The sequence below is a fragment of the Mirounga leonina genome, unplaced genomic scaffold (genome assembly GCF_011800145.1).
Source record: "Mirounga leonina isolate KUSES-001 unplaced genomic scaffold, KU_Mleo_1.0 Mir_169, whole genome shotgun sequence".
Taxonomy (NCBI): Eukaryota; Metazoa; Chordata; class Mammalia; order Carnivora; family Phocidae; genus Mirounga; species Mirounga leonina.
The window spans coordinates 5,131,402-5,158,908 of NW_023270431.1; the positions used below are offsets into that span (position 1 = coordinate 5,131,402).

Sequence of the window (27,507 nt, forward strand, 5' to 3'; positions counted from 1 at the left end):
TGCCTTTATGGCTGGAGATATGTGTATTGCTCTGAGTGATATTTAAGCAGCTGAAATCTACAGAAACGAGTACTTGGATATTAGGGTCTGATGCTCAGAATGAAATCTGCAGAGAAATAGCTATCTATCTTTAATGAGTACATCATTAGGGGCATGGCAGGATGATGAGAAACAGAAGCCATCTGCTGATGGGCCAGGCATCCGAATAGGTCAAGGGTCTGAGAAGAGGCTTCACTCAAAGACATAACTAGAAATGAGAATTATAGCATTGTATATAGTATCAAAAACGTCAACATAACTTAAATGTCCAACATTAAGGAATTGTTTAAGGAAATCACAGTATATTTTTGTTTAACATGAATATCTAAATAAAAAGTTACTGACATGGAAAACCACAACATTCAGTGAAAAGAGCAATTATCCCATATTGGCATATCACAAATTCAAAGCAATGTGAGTATATGCAGAGGTGAAAGACTGAAAAGATCTTTACTGGGGCCTTAACAGTGACTGTTTCTGACTACGTGGATCATTGGTACTTTTGTATTTTCATTTTGTTTATCTGTATTTTCAAATATTTCTACAGTAAACATGTAGAAAATACCTTCATCATAAAAGAACAATACTAATATTTTATTGTTGTTGTTGCTTAATGGACTTCATTTACTTCTTGTTAGCGTCCAGTGTTATTTCCAGCAACAATCCTGGAGATTAAATTCCTAGTACCTTCATGGAAATCATTATTTCAAAAAGGCTGTATATAATTAAACAGAATTTTAAGTGCAGGTAGCCAAAGCATTTGCATTCATTTTCATTCTGAGTTCATGGAAGTTCCAATTCCTTTCATCAAATACTTACGGAGGTAAGCTTTGTGCCACCTCAATGACATGAGTAAAATGTGAGCTCTGCCCTCAAAGAGCTTTCACTTTAAAGAGGGAAACAGACATACTGAGAGCAAACACTAATGCAACAGGAAAACTGATTAGCGGAGTAGCGGAGCTCTGAACAGACCGTTGCGAAGAGAAAAGAAAAGAATTGATTGAATTTTGCCAGGCAATCAAATGAGAGTTTCACAGAGGGGATGCATTTTAACAGGGCCTGGAAGGATGAGATGCGCCTGGCCCCGAAATCAAAGAAACAGCATGTGCTAACACATGGGTGCCCAGTGAGGACACTAAACATGTGGGGTATGGCCATGAAAGCCAAGAGTGCCCCCCCCCTCCACGTGTCAGCTCCAGAGCAACCCTCTCTGGGTCAGGAAGTGGCAGCGCTGACCAGATGTTGGTGAATTTAAGGCAAAAGTCAGGGAATTTCAAACAAAGTAATTAGAAAAGAAGGTGTGTGGAGAGAATGGGAGGGAAGAGGTACATAAAGCAGGAAGGACCATGAAAGGCTTTGACCACTGGGCTGAAGAGCAGGACCTGACTCTGAATGAGGGGGAACATTCCCAGGCTTTTGTGTCCAGAAAGATAATGTGGAGGGCGGGCAGGAAAGGGGAAATAGAAGAAAAGTGGAGATCAGTTCAAGGATAGGGCAGAATATAGGGATGGAGGGTCTGCCTTAGCAGGTATATATAGGGATGGAAACAAAGGAACAAAAACAAAAGATATTTTAAAGTCAGAAATGAAGGGATTGTGAATAATTTAATTTGGGGAATGGTAGGAAGATAGCAGAAGAAATTAAGCAACAGGAAAATTAAGTTGATGGCAAAATGACAGTTTTTTAAATGATTTTTGGCTATTTTATTTTATTATATATATATTTTAAGATTTTATTAATTCATTTGAGAAAGAGAGAGAGAGAGGGGGAAAGAGAGCAAGCACGAGCATGGAGAGAGGCAGAGGGAGAGGGAGAAACAGGTTCCTTGCTGAGTGGGGAGCCTGACTCGGGGCTCGATCTCAGAACCCTGAGATCATGCCCTGAGCTGAAGTCAAATGCTTAACCAACTGAGCCACACAGGTGCCCTGGCTATTTTATTTTTAATATGTTATTCAAATAAATAAGGATTAATGATTCTATACACGATAGCCAACAAAGGAGGAAATGAAACAAGTCTGAAAGGTCAAGTGCAAAGACAAAGAATTTGGTTTTGGCAAGTGTAGTGTGAGATGGCCAAGTGAAAATATCACTGTGGTGCTCAGGAAAAGGGTGGGATGACTAAATAAATTTTATTTATTTAAGCCATCAGAATACAAGTAATTATTGAACCAAGCAATGGAGTGATGGCATAAAGGGGAGGACAGTAGGAAACTCAAATTTGTTGAATATTTACCCTGCTTCGGATACTTTACATACATTATCTCATGTGATTCCCACAACAACTTACAAAATTGCCAACACTGCAGAAAGCTTAGGTATGATAAAGATGGACAAGTCTTTAGATTGACCATTTGGAAGTTACTTTCAGTAGACTAATGGAAGCAGAATGGTATGAGTCAGAATGCAGTGGGCTAAGGTGTGAATGGGAATTGGTAAGGCAGAGTTGATTAAACAGCCCTAAGGAGTAGAGGAGAAGGAGAGCATGATAACTAGAATGAAAGGCTAAGACAGGGGAACATTTAACAAAAGTAGGATTAACGGTGAAGAGAAAGAACAACTGAATAAAGAGGAAGAGGCTGGAAAGTCAGGATAGATAAAGGTGAACTGATTTTGACTGATTTGAAGAAGGTGGAAAGGATGACAAGAGGAACACAGAAGGGGTTTGCCAGGAAGAAGATATTACGTACCGCTTATAACACAAAGGGGAATGGTGGGGAAATAGGTAATGTGAGAGAATGAAAGGAGAATGCTGACATATTTCAGAGTTAAGAACCTCTATTAGCCCCTCATTTGCTTCAAATAAGAGTGATGGAGATGGTCTGTGACCTTAATAGGGAAAAGAGATAGGTGCTTTATTCGTTCTCAATCTCCATGAAGTTTCATGGGTTAACACTATTAAAGATAAACGGATGGCAATCCAAATTCCCCCTTGTCCCACAGAGGAAGCCTTAATGACCGCCTTCATTTTAGAGAGTATATGATTTGAATTTGGTAAGAACCTCTTACGGATAGAATAATTAATAAACATTGTAAGTTCTATTTTAATCTACAGAATTCAAGCAGTATAAATGAAAATATGTTATTCATTCAAGAAAATTGAAGGACAATTTTCAGAGGCAAATAACATACTCAGTTTCAAATTATATTAGGAACATAGAAAGTTTTGTATATATATAAATTTACATGTGTGAAATATAATGTGTCAAGGGTAATGAAATAGTACAAACCAAATCATCAACAATGAGAGAGGAGTTAACTTGATGCAGTAATAGCTTTGATGTGGTAGAAATGACAAGGGAAGTATTTATTTGTGTCTAACAAAAACGTATTGGTTGGCAATGCTGAATTTTTGGTTACACACACGCACACACACACACACATTATTTAGTAAATGGGACAAAAGGACTCTGACCTAAAATAAAGGTACCTGAGGTCAAAGCGAAATAAATACGCCAAGTTCATTCTTCTGCAACAGTACAGCTACGAGGCAAGAAATCGTTCAGACTTCATTTCAAAAGATAGGAGAAAATCTATTTTCCACAGACCAAAGCAATGACTTACCCACGGCTATTGAAAACTAAGATGCAAAAACAGGCATCACCAATAAATTGCTACAAGAGTAGCAATGCATATATTTACTACATGATCTCCATGTGTTTATGAATGCAATTATCATAATGGGTGAGTATTAATGCACATTATTTTATGGTTGCAAGTTCACTGGGATCAATTAATCTCATGTTCTGGTCAACAATATTACTTGATATGTTAATTACCGAGGCTTACTGCATGATGATCCTGGAAAAAAGGCTAGACATGAAAATGAGCTCATATAATAGCATTCTACAAATGCCACTTAAGAGTGGAAATTATCTGATTTGTCAGCAAAAGGCTAGTGACAGTGTACCTCCTATCGGGTTGGTGCTGCATGTGGCCAGTCTCCTCCGGGCAGTCCTGCAACATGGGCTGGAGTTCTTCTTGTGGGGAGGGGGTCAGAGTGGCAGTGGACTGATGGCTATAAGACACCGCAGCTGGAGAAGAAGCTGCTCCCCGCACAGGGGGAGTGGGGCCTCGCTCATCTTCCTCCTCTTCTAGTTCATCCTGTTGTAAATACATCCTTGCTGGTGGCACGGGACACGGCATTTCTTGGTCATAGCTAAAACAATGATAAGCACATTTAGATTTACTTCAGGTTATGCAAAGAAATAATTCGTACAGTCAGTGGAATATCAGCTTTGAGTTGTTTTTTTAACCTCAATGTTGTGAGCCACGTTTAGGGAGCACCGTTAAAAAAAAAAAAATAGTTCATGGGGCGCCTGGGTGGCTCAGTCATTAAGCCTCTGCCTTTGCGTCCTGGGATGGAGCCCCGCATTGGGCTCCCTGCTCAGCGGGGAGTCTGCTTCTCCCTCTTCCTCTGACCCTCCCCACTGCTTGTGCTCTCTCTCTCTCTCAAATAAATAATCTTTAAAAAAAGTAAATAAAAAATTAAAAATAAATAAAAATACAAAAAACAGTTCACTATCACCAAGGTTGGTGAGTGCTACATATAATATTTTTTCTGAGTGATTACAATTTACATCAGCATATTGCAGGCTCTGAGAAGTCATGCAATAAAGGCATCTACTTAATGCAGTTAAACTTAGTACTTAGTACTTCCTAAGTGTGTTGCATGTAGTCTAGCCTTCCACTTCAAAAAGGTGACTCAGGGATGGTCCTACAGATGACCTAGAGATGAATGCTAACCTCCGAGAAAAATTACTCTTAAAAATCCTTTCTTGAAAATCCACCTTTCTCTGAAATTATAATAGATCACTATTTCTTCAGTTGAGCACAAATGAAGTTGTTGGCTTGCGTTTAGGATGTTGAATAAAAAACACAGTACATAAAATAGTCGATAAACAATAAAATGCCCCACTACTCCTCTGCTAGAGCTGTGTGGAAACTCTAGATGGATCTGGGAAACATTCATGCCTTTCTCTTTTCTCCCACCCCAGGGCAGACGGTTATTGATTCAAATGGCAGTAATTTACTGCATTATATAAACTGTGTTCGTGTTACCCCTCTCTCTCATTCACTCTCTACCACCTGCTTTGTTCACCTGAACTCAGGAAACTTGATGCTCATATAACATGATTTCTTTGAGTCTTCCTTTACTTTACCAATCCTACTACCTCCCTTTGACACTTTTTCTACGTCTCCTTTCTCAACAAAATAACAGCAATTTGTGCACTCCCCTAAACTAGAGATCTTGTGTCATCTCACCTTACTCCTCTCTCTTCTACCTTGAACTGATCCCTGGTTCATCTCTGTTTCCTCTCTAAAAATCTCCCAAATCTACAACTTTTCTAAAGTCTGTTGTATGTGCTACTGCAATAACCTTTTAATTGATCTCTTTGCCTCCAGTCACTCTACACTTCTGAATCCTCACAGTGCCTCCAAAATTACTTTATTATAATATGCATTACTCTCAGATCATTCATTTGCTGCAGAGTAATACATGGCTCCCTTATTGACTAGAGGGAAATATACAAATACCTAAACAAGACATTCGAGTACCTGTATAACCTGGTTTACACCTGCCTTCCCAGCTTCCTCTCCCTCCCTCCCACCGACCCATCTTAGTCCTCCAGGAGGCCACATCTCTGTGTGGTCCCAATGTCCATAAAATCCCTCTTCCTCTTGATTGAGAACCGTATCATATGTCAAAGTCAAGAACAAAAGCCAAAGGATCAGGAAACCTTCATTCTTCCCACTTTGAATCAGTCTTTCCCTTCAGGGCAGAGTTGTATCTCCTGTAGGCTTTTAAAAAACTATATCCACTTATTTCATTTTAGTCCCTTTACTGGCGGACTAAAATAGCAATAAATGTTAACAGAGCCTAGAAAATGACTTTTTAAAAACTATAGTCAATTCTCAATTTTTGCAGATTCTATACTTACAAAGTCACCTACTTGCAAAAATTTATTTGTAACCCAAAGTCAATACTCACGGTGAAGCATCTGAGTCACTCCACCTTCTTGTGTCAGTTTTCATACTGCAAACAAGTGTCCTTTTCTCAGTCTATCTAGTGCCACATCATTCTCAGTTTTTTTTCTTTATATTGATAATTTCCCTGTTTAAAGTAGCCCCCAAGGATAGAGCTTTAGTGCGATCTAGTGTTTCTAAGTGCAAAAGGCTATGACGTGTCAAATAGAGAAAATATGTACACTAGATAAGCTTTGGCCAGGAATGACCTATGACACTACAGTTCAATGTAAATGAATCAACAATACATATCGCACCAGGTGTCTTTAAACAAAAACACACATAAAACAAGATAATGCATGGATCAGATGACAAAAATGTGTGACCAGAGACTTGCAGGAACCTATCCCTGTATCTTCCCTAGGAGTGATGGCTCAGTATTTGCTCATTAAATGACTGGAACAACAAAGGTACAGAGTTTTGTTTCCTGGCATATTTGGATCCGTAAAACTATTTTTCGTGTGTGGAGAATGAAAGAACATTGTCTTTATTTTTACAACAGTCACTAAAAAGACCGTATTTTCAGGTAGATTTTATTTTTTGTTAATTCTCTATGTCAAGTGAGTTCTCCTTTGATCATCATACCAGTGAAACATCTGTTTTGCTCTGTTGGTTCAGTTCTATAGAATCTGGAGAGAGAGCAAAACACACTAACTTTCTTATCGCTGTCATATGATATGATTATTTACACTAGTTGAATTGTTGTAAGAGACAATTCAGTGAGTTTGAAGTTTCACAGTTTTCAGCATAATGTGATAATATCTAAGAACAAACAAAAGTTTTCAGGATACCTTAGCTGTTGTACAAATTCACACATTTGTTTTATGAAAATTCAAGAATATGCAATACAAATTCTGATATTTGAAAATCATAAAATATATGTGTATGGTTATATATATATCATGATGCATATGTGATCTTGTATTCATTTTTATATATGATTACATATGTAAATTACATGTATAAAACATAAACACATATGTAAATTGTGCATGTGTGTTCTGATTCATAATTCTTAGTTTCAAAAGAAGTGTCTAAGGCACGATTTCCTTTTTTTTTTGCAGCACTGAGGATGTTTTTCAAGTCCTTCTAACATAGCAATACTGTTTTTTTCAGAGACAAATGTTTGTGGACCTTAGGAATGTCTCCCCTTAGTGATCTAGTTTAATAATTGCTTCATATGGGTTTAAGGAATCATCCTATTCCACTTACATCCGTTCTGAAATTCTTCTTACCTTTCGTCTACGGAAATACTGTACTCTTCACTATTGCTGTGAGGTGGAGGATGTGCTGGCGGGGGAGGAAGCAGGTCTGCCCAGTTCATGCCACCCTGTTTTGGTACTTTGGGTGTCCGTGCCCCTTTCTTGTGCCCTTGACTCCCTTGAAAAGAAATAAAATCCAAGTCTTTTATTTCTGGCCTTTAAGGTTTTTCTATTATCCACAGGTGAATTATTTCCTGTAAATATGATCGTATAATTCATATATGCAGAAGCAGATAAACAAGCTTTTCTTCATTAATCTTAACAGAACTTTGTACAATAGAAGATGCAACGTATTGCCAAGTTTAACTGCAAAATAAATAGTGGAAAAGCAATAAAATCACAAATGAATTTTACAAGTCATATCATTAATAGTGATCTTCTTACAGCAATTAATTGCATTATGGATTATCACCTAAAACAAATGAGCTGTAGACATATTTTCTGAAGTGCCTTTCTATTATTTAATTGCTGGAACCTAAAATACAATATGATACAGATACGATCTATTAGAGTTCCACTGTTGCATTAAATCACTGAATATATATAATTTGTACTTGTCCATTGAAATGTTTTAGGCACAATGAAATTACCAGTTTTCGTCAGAAAGGCAGGTGCAGATGAAAATCATTGCTGGAGGAACTAATATAACTAACAACAAAAGAAGCAGAGAAATGATTTTTAAAAAAGGAGAGAAGTGCTCTTAGCCCCAGTTTCTACAAAATTACGGCTTAGAGTAAAATGATGTTGCTTGAACATTTTTAGTAGTTTGAAATAGCCCAATTATGCAAGTGCCCTAGTATTCTGATTTTGGATTTGGCATATTCTTTAAATTCAGGTAACTGCACATTTTAGAGTATTCATTTTAAAATAATTTTGGGTCAAAAGATATTTGAGGATAAAATCATCTTTATCTTCCTCCTCTAATACAATACATTTTAGATTCTTATGGAAATTATAGACGATGAGCTTACAACTGTGTTTCTCATATGATCCCTTAAAATCTGTGAATTTTCTTGGTCTTTATATATATATATATATATTTTTTTTTCTTTATTTGAGACAGAGAGAACGAGAGAGAGAGAGCACATGAGAGGGGGGAGGGTCAGAGGGAGAAGCAGGCTCCCCGCCGAGCAGGGAGCCCGATGCGGGACTTGATCCAGGGACTCCAGGATCATGACCTGAGCCAAAGGCAGTTGCTCAACCAACTGAGCCACCCAGGCGCCCGGTCTTTATATTTTTAACCTTTCTGAAACAGCTCCAAGTTACATGGTGCATGAAACAGGTCTTGGTATATTCAATGACCCTTATTTTTTTTTTTAAGTTGCTTTGGAATTTTTGGCCCAATCTGTGCATTAAGTCAGATGTTCTTGAACTGGTACGTTACTGCACCAAGTATGGGCCAAGGGACTGGCTGTTAGTAATAAATTACAATTCTCAGGCCTCTACCTGTATGTCTCCATTCTCTCTTCCTTCACTCAGTTGTCCTGTATTGGAAAGACTAGGCAAGAATCGTGGACTTGACTATACCCAGCGCCTTCCTCTTGATTTCTTGGCATGCATCTACTCTAATAACTCCATCTGTCCTAAGAGGCCTAACATTACAAATCTCTCCTACACATCACTTGCTTGCTTCATTCTTTCCTCTAATTAACACCGGACTATACATTTTTTTTAATCTTTTTTACCAAATATTCACAGAATACCAAGTAATAAATAGCAGCAGAACACCAAGATCTAGGTCTCTAAGCTGAGGGATGGAGAAAGTCAATTTAAAATTAACAACACAGAATCATTTTAATCACAATCATAGAATCATTTTCCTCAGGAAGATATGATTTTCTAAGTGGCTAAGAATGCAAAGATAAAATGGCATGAGATATCAATATATTAAATTATTTTCTATGGTTTTCCCAAGAGGAGATCCTTTTAAAAATCCCTGTTAATTCAGGGTTTCCTTAGTAAGATTTTAGTTGTTTAAAAAAATCAACATACAGTAGAATAAGAGTAGATCTAAAAAGGCAAAGAGGTATTTCTAAACTCCTTTAATTCCAATAGGAATAGTTCCAATCAGTGACAAAATGTAGGCTTAAAAATGCCAAATCAACAGGCCTTTGTCAAGGGAAGATGATAAAATGCAAATGCCATATTCATTACAGGAGAGGGGTAAAGACACAGGCTAAAAGCACCTAGCAGAACTTCAGTCCAGGTACTGAGAGGTGATATTTCTACACTCCCCTGGAGAAACATACTAGAGGCAAGATCAATCCGTTCTGATCTCATCGTGATGTGGCTCGCCACATGTTAGTTCTAATAATGAATCGCCTTTAATTAGAAAAACCGGACTTAAGTACCAGCGAAGTCCCTTCTGCAGCCCCTATCAGGAAAACAGGTGGTAAACAGCTGCAACAGCATGAAGAGAAGAGGCCTCACTGTGGCTTCGAAGGCTCTTACAAACCCAAGTTAGAAGGTTGCTTTACGAGGTTGTAGGGCAAGAACTGAGGGAAAGTTACAAGGCTTATCAATGGAGGCAGGTTCCTGTTGTCCCTATGATCTCTTAGGCTTGTGACTCTGCTCAAGGGTCCTCAGATTTTATGTGCTGTATAGATTGCTTCAAAGAATAACAAATTTAGCAGGTTAAGTATATGCCCAACATTTTTAGTTTTACTTTGGCCAAGGGCAAAAAAAGAAGCTTCAACTGCCTTTAAAGTCTAGTCCATGCTTCTGGCTTTATAAAAGTTTATTAACGGGGTGCCTGAGTGGCTCAGTCATTAAGTGTCTGCCTTCAGCTCGGGTCATGATCCCAGGGTCCTGGGATCGAGCCCCGCATCGGGCCCCCTGCTCCGCGGGAAGCCTGCTTCTCCCTCTCCCACTCCCCCTGCTTGTGTTCCTTCTCTCGCTGTCTCTCTCTGTCAAATAAATAAATAAAATCTTAAAAAAAAAAAAAAGGTTTATTAACAAGGAGGGGAATGGGATCTTTAATCTTTGTTACTAAGTAGAACACAAAATAGTTTAGTGAGTGGACTGTCGCTCAAATTGCAAGACCCGTGCCTGGAAAAATTCAAATTATATAAAGTGCGTAGACATGTCATGTGTGCACATCAGTTCATTAGCATTCAATCTTCAACAGTGGAATATACCGTTTTTTTAAAGGAGAGACTGACTTTCTCTTTGGTTCCCCATACTTACCAGATGTACTACTGCCTCGGTCCGAGCTGTTGTAGGATCCTCCTGTATTCTGGTCGTATGATTGGTTGTATGGGATAGTTGGAGGAATTGTGTCATTTGCTCGATAATCTAGACATTTCAGATGGAAAAAAACTTTTATTTTCTCTTTGATGCCTTAATCATTTACCACCAATTAGGCTTCTAAGTTACCATGCTGATCACTTGCTAATCGTATAGAAGTATAAAGGAGGAAAAGTCAAGAAAAGATAGGCATGTCTCTTTAAGATTTATAGAATCCAAATTCTTTGCATCATCTCCTTTATATAAATCAGACTAAACATAGCTATGTACGAATCATATAAGGAACTATTTCTTCTCTTTAAAATATTTATAAATCAGCTAAGGCAGAAATCGGAATTGCTTGACTTCTTAACTTGAAAAATATAACAACGAAATAATTTTAACCATAAGAAATCAGGAAAATATCATGTCTGCAAATCATTTTAAAAAATTAAAATAAAAAGCCCTGAAACTTGTCAGCAAGATGGTATCTAATAAAAAATATATCCATGATAAGAAAACAAAGGATCTCAATCTGCCATGGAAGGCTTCTGCTTACTTAGGCAAAGGTAAAAATCTAAGTGATAAACTTGCCACTGGAATGTACTGGGTAATAACCCATTAGTTTAGTTGCATTCCAGGTCTTTATTACAGTTGGCATACCAAGTCTGGTACAAGCAATAAAAACAATAAATAAGAGCTCTGAAATATTTGTTCAGAGGCTTGTCAAACTTTCCAAAGTCCATAGTAAAGCCATATACTAAAGAGGAATGATGTAACAACAGTTGGAATGCCCACTGCAAACTACAGGATTGCAGAAACTGTCCTCTCTTCATCGTGGTCATCCTTTGTCATGAGCTTGTGCAAAAGTCTTAACAAATATTTACTGAACTGCGTTTTATGCCAATCAAGTGTTTTCTCAAACTTTGAAAAAGGCAGGATGACTGTATTATTAAATCAAAATACATAACATTAACTTAATCAAATGGGATGCTTGTCATCTCCAACTGTAATACATTTTATTTTTGAGGAAAACGGTCACAACTCAAGCCTAAAGAAAATAAATCTAGGTCTCTAATTATCTACAATAAGATGTGTCATTAACCTGGACACTTGTGCAAAATTGCCCTGAACTATTCATATTAGAGGATGCTTTTCTTTTCTTCCCCCCCCCGCCCCAGAGGTACAACTTTGCAAATCATGTTATTAAAGCGGTAGCCTAAAGGACTATAAAGAAATCAAATACTTACCTCTTCCAACTCACACATAATATAATAGAGAAACATTCCCCTCAGGCTATAAAATACTATTCCACTGCTACCATTTAACAATTTATTTTAGATTCTATCCTGACAGACTTCAATCAAGTCAACCAAAAAAATTTAGGTTCTAAAATCATTGCAGCAGTCTTAGGGACACACGAGGTAGGAGAAATACAACAAATTGAACCACTTCTCCAGTTCAAGCTTAATTTAATTATTTTTCTTCAGTTTGATATAAAAATGCCATTCATTTATATGACCATGTAGAAGCAATTATCTTCCAATCTTGAGTGGAAAGAATGGGATAGTCTATTTATTTAAAATGTGAGGTATTGTGACGGTTGTACATCTGCCTTATGAATAAAAGATTTTGCTAAGCAATCCCTCACCTACGATTAAATTTAAATTAATCTCAAAACCATTTGAAAATAGTTATATATTATTATAAAATCAATTTTTCAAGGGTATTGTTGTGCTAATTAACTCTTTGACACTGGAAATTTCAAAAACAAAGAAATAAGGAAACATGAGGAACAAAAGAAAGATTTCATTTGCTCATCCCAGAGAAGTCTGGACGTGGAGTGCTGAAAGGTTAATGGTACTGAGACAGAAAAGGCTGGGAATAAAGGCAAAGCTCGTCACCTTTGTTCAGTTTGTTTTGCTCCATGATGTTATACTGAATGGGGGCCACTTCCTGTTTCTGCTGTGCAGGCGGTTTCCAGTGCTTCTCGCTGGAGTCCCCACTGCCATTGTTCATGTTGTTGCTGAGGTTTGACTGGATGAGCTGGGTGGTGGCGTAAGGAGTGGGCTGCCCTGATGGATTGACAAAACGCCCATCCTTCAGATTTGGGCTATTGAAGGTTTTCATCTCATTGATTTTGTTACTAAGGTCCACATCACCATAAACAGTTGACTCAGGGAGCATCAGATTTGTTTGTTTGTTATCCAGTTGGTTGTTATAATTGGCTATACAATCAGCTACGTGCAACGGAGAGGAAAAGGAAAAAGTCATTCTGCATGGTTATTCGTTTTAAATTTCTCTGTAAGTAGCTTCGTGAGTCACAATGAAATTGTTATGTAAAGTAAAAAGGGGCTTAAATGCGATCAGTACAAAGGGCTAGGTATTCATAGGTACTCTCTAAAGATGGTAATTCAAAATTGAGGAAATGAGAGAGGACATAGAGAAATATAGAGAGACTAATTTTGAATTTGAATTTAAGATGATTTTCCTTTAACAACCCTATTAATAGGAATTTCACTTAAATAATATACACATGAGTATCTCTATGTGCCAAATGTATATGTTCTAATCTGGAGTTACTGTCCTACCTGAAGCTACTAGTTAGTTGTTGAAGCAACAGAACAAAGCATGTGTGTTGAGAACCCAAACCAAAGGGGGGGGGGGGAACTCTGCCTACACATCAAAGAACTTGAGATTTTAGTATTTTTTAAAGTAACTCTACTCAGAAGATATGAGGAACAGAGGTAGAGGGATAGTAAATAGTGTTTAAGATAATTTTATTGGATCTTCCCTTGGTTATGTAGGATAATCATTATCAGGGAAGGACATTATATAATCATTTTTTCATGGTTTCATAAAGACACCCCAAGAAGTATAAAATGACAATAATGATGATAAAATGAATCATAAGTAACCTGTGTAATTTAATCAAAGAAAGCCTGAAATAATATCTAATTTGTCTATTTCAATTACCCTCTAATTTGCTCCTCATTGAAGTATTAGGGAATGAAATAACTGATAGAATATTTAAAATTAAATAAATAGAAATATTTAAAGCCTGCAGCTGAAAATATTAAAACAGCAGGAAGAACTAAAATCATAATTTAAAGTGAAAATATTTTTTAAATAAAAAAATCTGTCAAGTTACAATGGTTAAAAATACCATTATTTTATTCATGTAGTTCATAATAGTAGTAGTTCAGCTCACCTTGAAGATTGGTTTTCAGCTGGATATGTTGATGAAAAATTAGCTGAAGATGTAAATGTGAATATAATCTTAAGAGAAATATGCAACTTCTCTGTAATACTGAACTCAACTACTCTGCATTTTAAAAAATAAATGATCGGGGAACAGGAATATTTGACTCACCTGGCCTTTAGTAATTCTAACTTCTAGGTATAATATTTTGTTTAATAGTGGTTAAGAAATATTGTTAAAGGCTATATGGTTTTGCCAATTTCATTTTTCTTCACCAATCTTTCTAAATGAGTGTGATTCCATAGAATTTTCTGAGATGATAGATATGTCCTATTCAGCATTGTATAATTTGGGAGCCAACAGACACATGGGGCTACTGCACACTTGAAATGTGTCTAGGGCAAATGAGGAACTGAATTTTAAATTGTATTTTGTTTCATTTAACTGTAAATAGCCACCTGTAGCCAGAGGCTACCATATTGGACAAAACAGCTCTACATATTAATCTAAATGGTTATTGTCATCTTTTGTCTCCTGCAGGGCTCAACCAGTCTCTCTCTCTTTTTTCTTTTCTTTTTTTTTTTTTTTTTGTAATCATGTGAGCACCTAACTATGCAACTAGAATATGGACTTCTGGAGAACAGGGACGTAGTTACATGGATATGTCATATCCATATCCAATGGAAGACTCTGGACTTGTTTTAAGGCTAGACATACAGACTGCTACATGATTTGTTTTTTTATGGTGTATAACCTCTTCACTTAAAATGCTATCTTCTATTTCCCTTTTTCTTAGTTCCATGAGTCATTTTACTTCTCTACTCATATCGTTTGATTCTTTATGATTCTTTTAATATTTCCCAATTGGGAATGTTGAAGGTTTTCATTTTGTTTTTTGTTGTTTTTTTTTTTTTTGCAAGAAATCATGAGTAATTTTCTGTTTATTCCTCTCAATATTGCATACTCTACATCCATAATTTCATGTCATGCTTTAGCATGACACCATCATGAAGTAGTTCACTCACACATATTTCTGAACCAAAACCACACAAAATAAAATAAAGGCATGCATAAACACCTGCAAAAGATATAGATAGATAGATAGATAGATAGATAGATAGATAGATATCTTACATCTTTGGGATTTACTTTTATATAATAAAAATCTGATTTGAAATAAAACAAGACAAAACCAGAGAGGGAGACAGACCATAAGAGACTCTTAATCTCAGGAAACAAACTGAGGGTTGCTGGAGTGGAGGGGGGTGGGAGGGATGGGGTGGCTGGGGGATGGACACTGGGGAGGGTATGTGTTATGGTGAACCCTGTGAATTGTGCAAGACTGATGAATCACAGACCTGTATGCATGAAACAAATAATATATGTTAATAAAAAAAATCTGATTTGGAATTTCAGTTAATTTTCATTTATAATTTTTTATTACTGTTGTACAGTTGCTATTATTTTCATTACCGCTATTAAAGAATTTGGTTCACTCTAACTAGAGACTTATAAATTTTTTGATCTGTTTTATTCCCCATATCCTGAAAATAATTAATTACAAACATAAATTATAAATACATTCATTCTCATAGAGAGGAATGCTTTTGTACAAGTTCTTTTTTCCTTGCTATCTATCCTTCTCCCATTGCATCCTGGGAAACTCTGGTGGAAGGTGAAGCGTGGAGGTAGAGGGATGAAGAAAATATAGAATCAGGATAATCTGCTAGGCAATCGTCAACATTTTATGAAAATGTTGACCAAATTTTCCTTTCCAGTGTAGGGAGAGGGGAAGAAATGTATCCTCTTGTGGCCAGTCCTTGTGCTTAGGCTCATGGAGCTGTGTCCACATCTCTAACCTGGGCGACTGTAGGTGGTCAGGTTGCCATCACTGTTACCATTGCCTGCCGTGCAGCAATTGATGGAGCAGTCATTGTGATTGTTGCCAGTATTGGGCCACGTGTCTGCCAGCCACGGCTGCGTGGCAGGTTCGCTGATGTTCAGAAGTCCTGGCCTAAAGGAAAAAAAAAAAAAAATATATATATATATATATGCACATGTTTTATAAATAGCAAATGAGATTTCCCATTCAGACGTCCAACACATTCTTCATCACTGTTCTCACAAATGCCTTGGTCAGCCCTGCTGAATGATATTATTATTCCTTTTATTTTACAATTATCTTTTTGACAAGATAACTGTAACGCAATCTAATGTCTTGAGAACTCTCCGTGTATAGGGCCATAACTTTGTAAGCGGGCACAGTTGTGCGTCAGACTTAAAACACTGTACTGTTTGCAATGCTTTACTTTAGCCCCAGTGATTAAAACTCAAACATGGAATCTAAACATATGGATTCCTATATTTTTTAGTGTTTTAGTTGCTGACAGAATACCATAGTGGAGACAGTTTGCATCCCTTTGTTTTTGACCCATTAAAAAAGTGATGATTCTTCTTACAACATCATTAAAAAATGGAACAAGCTCCTTTATTCAGATCCTTCGTAGTAAGCATATTTGCATACTTTTCTTCAAAACCATGTTTCAGAAATAGTGAGTTTGGGGCTCTGTGACATTCTGCAGAGAGCCTTATCAATGTTTCCGTGCACAGCTCTGGAAGCTTGTCAGGACTTTCTGATGGTGACAATGTAAACTGCCATAAATCCCTACATAAACAAAGGAAAGCTACTGAATTAAATCTGGTAGAACGAAAAGTGTCCACTATAAGAAATATCAGTGTTCCTGTCTTTTTTGGCACAACACGTTAATGGCTCTTTCACTGTGCATTGGGAATGCAAAGCACATCAATGGCTATTAGAGGGAACCCTGAACGGCTAGTGCCAGAGATGCAGACTAGAGTCCAAGCGCAGCATTCCTCGTGTCCTTCTCCAACATGGACTCCATTTGATAATTTAGCAAAAGAGGTGATAATGCATGGTGTGCTGTAAGATCCACAATAAACAGGCTGGTGCTGCAGATTCTGCAAAGATTTTCTTCACAGTTTCATTTTCTTTGTCGAAGTATGATAACCATGCTTCTTATTTCCCCGGGAATCAAGAACCTGACACTTCACCCTTCAGGGTTCCGTGATGCACAGAGAGTCAACTGAGGAAACTCACTAGTGCAAATGATGGTTATGTGAAGAACCCTTCACTCCAAAGGAAGAATATGGATTTATAATTTTTATGTCTGTATACATTAAGTAGATGTACATATGTGTTATGTATCTGTAATAAACATGAATATTTACTTTTTGCTTACAACGTGTGAGACATTGTCCGGAGTTCTTTACATGTATCAACTCATTTAACTCTTAGAACCATTCCACCAAGTAGTTACTACTATTTCCTTATTTTACAGATGAGGAAAAGGACTCCTCAGACAGAAGGTTAAGAAACATGTGCATAGTTATGCAAAGCCAGCGAGTGGCAGAGAGGCTGGGATTCGAGCCCAAGTTCTCTAGCTCTGGAATCCATGCTCGAATCCAGGATGCTATAAACATACATATTGGGGAGTGCTGAAATTTCCTAAAGTCATTAAACGTTCGTATAAAAGAAAGAGTGGGGGGGAAATGTCTGCAGTCTCGAAATTCAGAATAATGCTGTTAAAACTGAGCCAATTTATTATTAACATTGTTGATAAAAACGTGCTTTGAAGAGCCAATATGCTGAACCGCCGAAATTTAAAACATTTAAATGCAAGCTGTATCACAGATATCTGGAGCCTCTGAATAGATGTTGGTTAGAGAAATTCTGCCTCTAGTAATCTTTAGCTTTTCTTATTTTATTTCCTCTTGAACGTAAGCCAAGTGTGTTATCACTATAGAAGTTATTAAAAATAAATTTCCATATTTGACATGTAGAGATATTATGGGTCTAAAGCATGGGTCAAGTGGAAATTTTTCAGTCCGACTTACAGGTTTCAAAAGGAATAGACAATATTTTTATGCTACTGTGATTCTCTCAGAAAAGCACTTTGAAAGTGAATGTTTTGATATCATAAGCTGAAAGAACTTTCCATATGTATGGGCGATTTCCAACAGGAAGTAAGATTAACAATTCACATCCTGGCTTTGGTTTAAACTTGTATTTGGAATACTAATTATTTGGGGAAGAAGGTGAACCATACATTATTGACCCATAATGAATCTTAAAATGTCATATGTGTATTTTAGAGGTCTCTGAGGAAGTCAAGGTCACATGCAGCGACCTTGATAAGGGTGTTAGGAGCTTTTTGAAACTACCAATCTCATAGGCTATTTTTCTGCATTTAAGATGATCTAGTGTATATGAAACAGATTTCACTGTCCAACAATAAGAAATTAAGCAGAAGTAAAACTCAGTGCTGGTTACAGTAATTAACGTGTGTCTGAAATATGTCTTTTTACCATATAATATTAGAGGTTGTATTTTCTTATGAATATATCTGAGTTTGGCTTATTTCTTCCTTGTCTTTTAAAAGACAGTATTATCAGAGAAAAGAAGACACTAAGGCTCATAAAACCCAAACTTTTCTTCCAGTTCATATTAAGGGAATAAATTTGTGTCACAAAGGAAAAGAGGACACTGCATTTAAATAATTATGTAGCAATTACTCTCATTTCCTCTGCTCCTCTTACTTCAGATACTCCACTCACTCAAACAGAACAAAACAGAACAAAACAAAACAAAACAAAACAAAACAAAAGCCTATCTGAAATCCTGAACCACAAAATAAAATACTAGAGGGTCCCAGGGCTGGAGAAAATAGTAAGGGGGCCCAGCAGTAAGGGTTGCCTATAGACTGTCTCCTCTTTCCTTTAATTCATAGCCTGAAAAAGCTCTGCAGTCCGGGAAGGAGCAAGGGATGGATTTGAGAGAGGCCGGTATTTCAGAGAGAAGCAAGGCCTGAGCTCTGTTTCTTTGTCACCTTCCACGGCGAGGAAATGATTTCTTGGCATTCTTTCTGGCCTGATTTTCTTACTCCATCCTTTAGGACTTCTCCACTGTTCCCAGGTTGATGCTGTGGTTTGGATTTTAAGTAGGGTTTTGGAAGAGGTGACTGGAATGTCTGAGGTAAGGAAAACAAAGGGATAGGAACAGCTACTTAATACTGCTTCCGTGATCCTCCCCTGGATGGTATCCCAAGCCCTTTGCCCTTTCCAAGTTGGGAAGAGGTCTCTTTGCTTACCACAATCCTCATGTGCCCTTTTCTGGGAATAGTTAAATTCACAATTTTGTGGACTAGAAAAGATTTCTGGCTCAGCCTTCTCCTTTATTATATTTCTGGTTGCACTGACTCAACTCTGTCATCGTGGTGAGAAAGCAGCCATGGACAATACGTTAACAAGTAAGTCTGGGGTGTATTCTTATAAAACTTTATTTACAAAACAGGTGGCAGACTGGACTTGGCCCAGGAGCCATAATTTCCTGACACCTGATATAAACAAAAGATAATTGCATTACCTTATGCTAGGTGCTTAACTGTGGTATTTACCCAGCACAAAAAGTTCATGGAGCACACAGCAGGTGAAGCTCAGCAAACTGACAGGGGATAGGGAGCATAGTCTGGGCTGATGGAATAAGGACCCATAAGTGAATCTAATATCGGCAGAGTGGCGGGTGGGCTGACGTGGTGGATTGTAGGGTGTGGCACTTAGAGGTGGGGGACGGACCCCCAACACCCTACAGGTTGCAGGCTTCATGGGCTCTGCTGAATTTAGACTTGATATTTTAAACATGGTGGGTTCTATTAAAAATGGGAACTAGGGGCACCTGGGTGGCTCAGTCGTTAAACGTCTGCCTTCGGCTCAGGTCATGATCCCAGGGTCCTGGGATCAAGCCCCGCATCGGGCTCCCCGCTCTGCGGGAAGCCTACTTCTCCCTCTCCCACTCCCCCTGCTTGTGTTCCCTCTCTCACTGTGTCTCTCTCTGTCAAATAGATAAATAAAATCTTAAAAAAAAATGGGATCTAGAGCAACTCAGAGACATAATTGATATGCATTTCAAAATACCATTTTGGCTCCAACGGCCAAAGGGAATTAAGAGGAAGTAGTGCTAACGAATGTAGATAAAGGTAGGACTGCTGGGAGCTTATGCGATAGCTGAGGCAGGAGAGATCAAGTGCTTGACATGGAACAGTACTGGCATAGTGAATGGGGTGAAAAGCAGGATCAACAAAGGCAGTGATGGATGCAGAAGGAAGACTTGAAATTTTGACTTAAGTATCATCAACCAAATGAGGTGGGAGGGCCAGAGCGGGCTGCCAACGTCTGAGATCTGTGAGGGCAAGCAGTGTTTAAGGGATGGACATGAGAGGAGAGAGTGCAGGAGATTGGGTGACTGCCCCTTCTCTTACCACACGGAATCGTAGAACACAGATACACACACACACACACATCCCAGAATCTCCCACCCACCCACCCAAACACATACTCTGGCTAGAAACAGAGACCTCTTCCTGATACCCTCCTGATCCCTCATCCTGCTCTATTTGTTCCAAAGCACGCATCGACTGCTGATACTAGAGTTGATTTTTTTAATGCTTATTATTTATCTTATATCTCCCGCTCTTAATGTAAAGTTCACAAGGATGGGAATTTTTATTGACTTGCTCACTGATGCATCCCAAGCAACTAGAATGGTGTGCATCCATGGTAGACATTTGATAAATATGCCTGATGAATGAATAAATTAAAAGTTATGTATATAACTGTCCTTTTGAGCATGGACTCCAAGATCTTTAACTGTTGCCTCTGGAACATGCCAGCAACTTTCATCATTTCATTTGGTACAAAGGTCTTTTCTATCTGGTATTTGAAATACAGAAGTTTCATTGTTATTCTCTTCTTGAATTTAAAAGGTTAATTCTGTATGGTAACACAGCAAGCTTTCCAAAAAATTGTTCTGTTTGTAATTTTCAGTTTGTTGTTTGTCATTTTTCAGTCCCGCTGTAGAAACTTGCATTGGGTACCCATGGATTCCTCCCATTAGGTCCTATATGATCATTTGCTCTACTTAGGTTGTAAATCCATTAGGAGCAAGAACTGGAGATATTTTATGTGTGTGCACATGTACGTGTGGGTGTGAGACAGAGAGCGCGTGTACACGTGCCCATCCACAGAGGCTAGCGCAGGACATAGAAGATGCTCCACCAGCATTTTATGTGCTTTGATTCACGTGAAAGCAGAGTCTACAGTCATGAACTTGTACATGTAGAGAGGTGGTTATATGATCAGGCTTTCCAGATTTATCCACGAGAGAGTGTTGTTATACCAGAGGATGTTTCATGAATATCTGGGCTATCACTTCGATGGAATTCCCCTGGATGCAAAAACAGGCTCTGGTTTAATTTCTGAATCAAGTGAATTTATTCCCTATGAAGACCTCCCTAGCTTTTGGGTCCTTCAGTGGCTGGCTTTGTTTCACGGGTATGATAACAGTAAGCTAGGACCAGTACCCAGGAAGAAAAGATCAGTGCTTGTGGCCAAATTTGTACAGCCATGGTGGTCAACACTCCTTGTCGTATGCTAAACTCAGTCATTGTGTCTCCACATGGTATGCTCCTTGGATTCAGACATAACACCTTACTCATTTTTGTCTTTTCCAGTTGCAAACTTATCATCCAGCTGTGCAAGCAGAACACTCAAGAAGTTAATCGAATTTAAATTATAAAATGGTTTTGTTTGGAAGTTTTTTGTTCTTCTACCTTAAGCTATATGTTGCTGGGTTTGAGGGCAAAACATCATCTTATTATAGAAAATCCAGAAGCTTGGCTCATGTTACATATACCATTTTTCAGCTCTTTTAAGCTGCCTGTCACATCAATTTGTGATTTCTCTATGAATATATTAAGGTTCACTGAGTCATAATTACAAAAAAATAATACATATAGGATTGAGGTTCATTTTAATTAGAGAGAAAAGAAAAGCTCCATATTAACAAGCTACCTAGATTTCTTGTTGTATTTCAACATATTCCCCAGCAAATGGAAAGCTGAACTATGTTGAATTCACAAGAACAAACAAACCTAGCCTACAACAACTTATGAGCAAATGCTATGTTCAGCAGGTTTTCAAATGAACACTTTTTCTTTGATAGTATCTGTTAACTAGCTATATTTCTTAATCTTCATAAATGCCATTGCTTAATTACTTTAACTCCTTTTAATCATCCACTAAAATCAGCAAGTTTGTCTTTCACGGTTAAAGTGCGCCCTCTGGTGTTCATTCACTAAGATGCAACAGCTTCCATCAACGGCATTTGTGTACAAACAAGCTTGGTTCCACAGCACAGTGGAATGGAGTATTTCTAAAAGATTTGAACACATTTCATCCTTAAACCTTTTATGCAAAGAAAGTGATGTCATTGAGGAAGGCAAGATGAGATACCTGGAATTCCCTTTAGGATCTACAAAACAAGCAGGATAATTACCTCCCTCCACTGCTCACAGCTTCACCTCCTCTCTGATAAGTTACTAGAATGTTACAAAAAAAAAAGAAACAATTAATAGACATGTTTACGTTTATAAATCAAAAGCTATTACATCCATGAGTATCTTTCTAAAATGGAATGCTTTCTCACTTTCTACTTAGAAGCATTGCAAAATCATCACAGAAAGCGGCAGGTTTCTGATTAAACTAGTATTTTTTTAAGATTATACAGAATTAAATATGTTACTCTTATTTTCTTTATGTGCCAATAAGGTTGAGAACTAAGTAAAAGTAAACTTGAGTACACTCTTATTAAATATATTATGCATTGTTACATTTGCATTCCCATAGTTTTCTATTTTGAATTTATTATTAGATCCTATAATTGCATGATTTTATATGTATATATAATTGGAATCTTAAATTTGGGAAAAAATGGCAAGACTGTTGTCCCAGAAGTATGAATACCAGTAAGACAAAGATAAATGTTAAAATAAACCTTCTCTCCCTCCACACACAAAGATGTATGCCAAGTTGTGGCTATTAATTAATACGACATATTTTTTTTTATTGTGGCTTACAGAAGCCCCTCCCATTATATTTTCATCAGACATGTGTATATTTAGTGACAATATATTTTAATGCTGTTGAAAGCATTCTCAGCCTAATGAATTATGGGTGTAAAAATTTAGCAATAACAAAGATTTGCACACAGTTAGGCAAGGGGTTAAGAAGATTAGCTTTTCTGTAAATACAGACGTATTTTCTAAGAAGAAATATGTTTCTAAAAGCTGCCAAATATTGCTACTTAGAAGAACTCCAAATGGGGAGTGTGTTAAGGAGAGATAACTGCTTCCAGTGATTACAATAACTGGATTAAAACCGAGGAGGCAAGACTTCAGGTACATCTTCTATTAGAGGTGATGTGAAAGAAGAGGGCCCACTTTGAAAGAAACTGAATAGAACAAAGTATTAGGATTCTGACTTCGGGGAAATAAAAAGTTTTATCTTCCACATGTGTTGGGTATTTTGGTTCCCTTTAAAAATGTTGATTCTATGGACAGAGAATTGCAAGGGAGAGAAATTTTCATTGGAAAACGTGAAAGCTTAAGGTAAGGGGAAAAAAATGCATGGCCAAGTATGAAATAATCAATAAGATCATTAGCATGTTAAATCATGCTGAGGGTGGAAACAGAGTGTCTATCTAATGAAACACGTGCGCGCAAGGCCAGGATGCAGCGTGGAGTCATGAATAAATAACCGTATTAAATGGATGAAAAGCAACACCAACCATTTCTACTTTGAATGCATGCCTGACATGAGTAAATGAAGTATTGTATTCCATCTTAAGTCCTTTCCCCCAACTAACTGCAGAAAATGAAATAAAAACAGAAACACAATCGTACAACACATGCCAAACTAACAAAGGAGAGGAGGAGGGTAAGTGCAAATATATACCTGTTGGTGTGAAGGTAAAAGACGGGACTGAAAAATCAAAACAAAATATAAACCAGTTATTAAGCTGAAGAGAGAAAGGGAACATATCACATTAGTATAAATCAAGCAGACAGCTGAACATAAAACAAATGTAAATAACGAAGCCAGTAGTTCTGACACTCTGATATATGAATAAAACCAAATCTGAGGTGAAAAGAAGAGGCTTGTCTCTACAGGTACCATTTGGAAGTGTCTGGCATGGGAGTCGTGCTGGGTTAGCCTGGGAATGACCCTGCATTGAGTCACATAGATTTAGCTCCCGGCTGCAGGACAAACAGGAATCCTCTACTATTAATCATCTCCAAACACTGGTTGATGGATTCTCAAACAAGTATTCTCAGGGTCTTGCTTAAACCTTATCTAGAAATCTGAAAGTAAATGCTTATAAAAGTGGACTAATAGGTTCACTTAAGTGTTCATCATTCAGAGAAAGAGAGAGACAGAGACAGGAAGGAAGGAGGGAAGGAAGGAAAAGAAGGAAGGAGGGGAGGAAGGAAAGAAGGAATGGAGGGAGTGAGGGAAGAAAGAAAGAAGGAAAGAAACAACTGGAACAAAGGGAGCCATAAAACTGAACTGTTTCACTGCCGAGAAATGCCTGACACCTTATCATATAAACAGTGTGGTACAATGTTTTTATCATTATAGAAATTTGTGAATGGACAGGAAGAAATGGGGAGTTTTAAACTTTAATTTCTCGATTATAGTTTACACTGAGAAGCTTTCTCTGAGTAGGCTGAGCAGTTTTTAAATGTCACACTAGAAGCTAAACAATAGAACAATAACACCCCACTGAAAACCCTCACTCTCTCTGCAGTTATAAATCTTAATCTAATCAATAATGCCTGAAATTGAACTGCAGACCTCAAAAGTAGCAGCCTCGCCTCCCTCACTTTTCCTATCTCCTCCCCTTCCTGGGTGTTGGATAACATCACAAACTATTTCCATGTCATTTCATGGCGGGAGGAGGCTGACTTATTTTGCAAGCTCTTCGAATTAATTTAAAGTAAACAGTTCCCAGGTCAAGCAAGCCAGGGAATGTTCACTGCTCCCTTGAAGACTCAAGCTGGCGTTTAAGAAATCCTAATACACACAAACTAGAATATTGATTATGTATCGTGGATCAACAAGCTGCCAAAAATGTATTTTCCGCATCACATTTGAATGTCTCCAAGAAATTTACTTTAGGATTAGAGACTTTGGGGGCTCCACACTGCACATGCTGGAGAATTCGGTACAATGGTCACTTCCTACCGAACCGTTTTATTGCTGAGTACACTAGAAGGAACAAAAACAAAACCCTCAGTGCTGTGTGTGCCCATCTGATACGCTGGCCTCTGCAGGCAGCACGGGAGGCCCTCCCTGTCTTAAGAATTCTATTGTGTTTTCTTTCAGTTAGGTCTTTTCAGAGTTGATGTAATTTAGCCACAATCAAAAATCCCGAGTCATAGTAACAAGTCTTCATAAACAAATAAATAAGAAGGTACATGTGAAAGTAAAGCTATTCAAGCAAGAATAGAGCGCCTGAACATTCATTTGCAATCACAAGGACGTAAGGGAAAAAAAATATGAAAGGTCCTTGTCAGTCCTCCTAGCTAACTGCTAACCCAGTTAGACACTGAAGAAGATACAAAACGAGGCCATCTAAATGAAATTTTTACAGCTTGTACACCAAAGAACAACTTAATTTTCAAAGCTTCCAATAATATATAATCACCTCTTTTTACCCAGCGATGCTGGTGCATGGTGTGGATGTATGTGGAAAGGGATCCTGAGTGTTCTAGCAGAGGGTGTATCTACAGATACACTTTGTGGGGGGGAGGTTAAAAATGCTCACTATTACCCAAAGTCACACTCTGGTTTGGGGGTTTAAAGGTCAAGAGGCTCTTTTATATCTATTTCTTTAAAATCTTTCACTTCATTTTTTTTTTTCTTATAATTACTGGCATTGTTTCTGGCATAGACGATTTAAGGCTTCAGGATGCACTTTTTTTTTTTTAATTGCATGGAAACAGAATTATGAAAAAGTGCCAACGAGGCAAAATGAAGAAAGCAGAATCAAATGCTCACCAATTACATTTGTAATTATGTTCTATGATTTCTGCTTAAACACAAGCTAGTTAAAAGGACAATGATATTAGTTTCATAGGTTTCGCACAAAGAGCTCATAGGCATTTGCCAGCATGCTTATAGTACATTAGTGAAAGAAAAGATATTTCAGAAAGGAAGGGGGTTTCATGTCACACATTCAGATTTCAAGACACTATAGAGCATTAAATTGTTATAACTAGACAGCTGCAGCACCTCACGGCACCAAGAAATACAAGATTCCTGGAGCATTCAAGAGACTCTACATCTATACGTTAATTAGTCGCTTTTCCTCTTCAAAGTCGATTTCAAAACACAGCTCCCAACGCCCTGCCCCCCCTGCCCCCCCCCCCCCCCCCCAGCTCCATGACCCACAAGCCCCTTCCCTGCACTGGATTTTAAGTCAAAGGTTTTAGATGGTCACACATGTGTCTGACATTGTTCTACTCTGTAGATATAACGAGCACCAGCTCTCTTGGCCTCCAAGCCCTTGTTTTCCATTTCACAGGCAGGGATACTGACATTTTGCTTCATCTCTAGATAGAACACATTATCTGCAAAAAAACATTTTTAAGGATGATAATGCTACGGCAAATATATGTATGAATGTGAGGGGACGGGCTGCATGTCCACAGCAGGGAGGCACATTAATTTATTTTTACCATATGGGTGATGAATTTGTGTTGACTCTTCCTTGCCAAGACCCCTTGTGATTGACAGCACAAATATTTTAGACAGCTGTCCCAGGCTGTTTTATAAGCGTATAGCTAGCACTACAAATTCTGATTTTGCATATAACGGATTAGAGAAAGGGCTTGGCCAAGACATGTAGGAAATGTTTGCTTAGAAAATATGTAGACTTAGAAAAAAAAAAGGAAATATGTAGACTTGGGGTGCCTGGGTGGCTCAGTCAGTTAAGCATCTGACTCTTGATTTCAGCTCAGGTCATGATCTTAGGGTCGTGGGATCGAGCCCCACATCTGGCTCCCTGCTCAGCATGGAGTCTGCTTGAGATTCTCTCTCCCTCCGCCCCTTTCCCTGCTAGAGCACGCTCACTTGCATGCTCTCTCTCTCTCTCTAAAATAAATAAATAAAGTCTTTAGAAAATACGTAGACTTTTTTTTTAAGAATGGTGATGGTGTGGGAGGGGATGTGTTCATTGGTAATTCTCTTTAAATTTGTTTTCCAGCCAAGCAAAAGTGTTGTTTTATAATCCCTAGAAATAGGGTGAATGTATAATTTGCCATCCAAACCAGGACAATTTTGAGAACAAAAGGGAGGACTCTAGGTAACTTGCTGGACGAAAGACATAAATCGGGACTCTCCCCTGAAAAGCAAGACTTTTAGTCATTCTACCTGCAGTGCACATCAGAGGCCCAGGATTGATTATTAGGTTTGTTGGGTAGGTAAAGGAAGGGAGGACTATCTGTCTGATAGCGTTAACAAATCTCATCAAAGAATAACAAATACAAATCACCAATCTACAGACTTCAAGGATATGTGGCAAAAGTGTCTGTGAACCTCGGCATACTTGGTTCCTCCATAAAATTGTAAATAATAGCAGCCAAGTAAACTTTCTCTTCCAACCCTATAAACACACTTGTAAGGAAATCCCCATCACTAATTAACAGCATATACATATCCAAATCTGCAACTTTAAATACAACAATAAAAAAATACTAAACTTCCTCTCTGCAAATGCAAATTAGTTGGGCATTCCATATTCACTAAGAAACAACTATTTTATAGCTAATCAGAAATACT

The 27,507-nt window shown here is 37.8% G+C and overlaps 1 protein-coding gene across 1 annotated transcript in view; it reads right to left on the reverse strand.

Moving 5' to 3' along the window:
• Positions 1–27,507, reverse strand: part of ROBO1 (roundabout guidance receptor 1) — a 405,403-nt gene that overhangs the window by 25,130 nt on the left and 352,766 nt on the right. The window contains exons 19-25 of the mRNA XM_035015148.1: positions 23,620–23,646; positions 22,163–22,205; positions 15,612–15,766; positions 12,455–12,790; positions 10,512–10,619; positions 7,299–7,443; positions 3,947–4,195 (exon numbers count right to left, since the gene is read on the reverse strand). Coding sequence (XP_034871039.1) covers positions 3,947–4,195; positions 7,299–7,443; positions 10,512–10,619; positions 12,455–12,790; positions 15,612–15,766; positions 22,163–22,205; positions 23,620–23,646 — 1,063 coding nt within the window. The remainder of the gene's footprint in view (positions 1–3,946; positions 4,196–7,298; positions 7,444–10,511; positions 10,620–12,454; positions 12,791–15,611; positions 15,767–22,162; positions 22,206–23,619; positions 23,647–27,507) is intronic.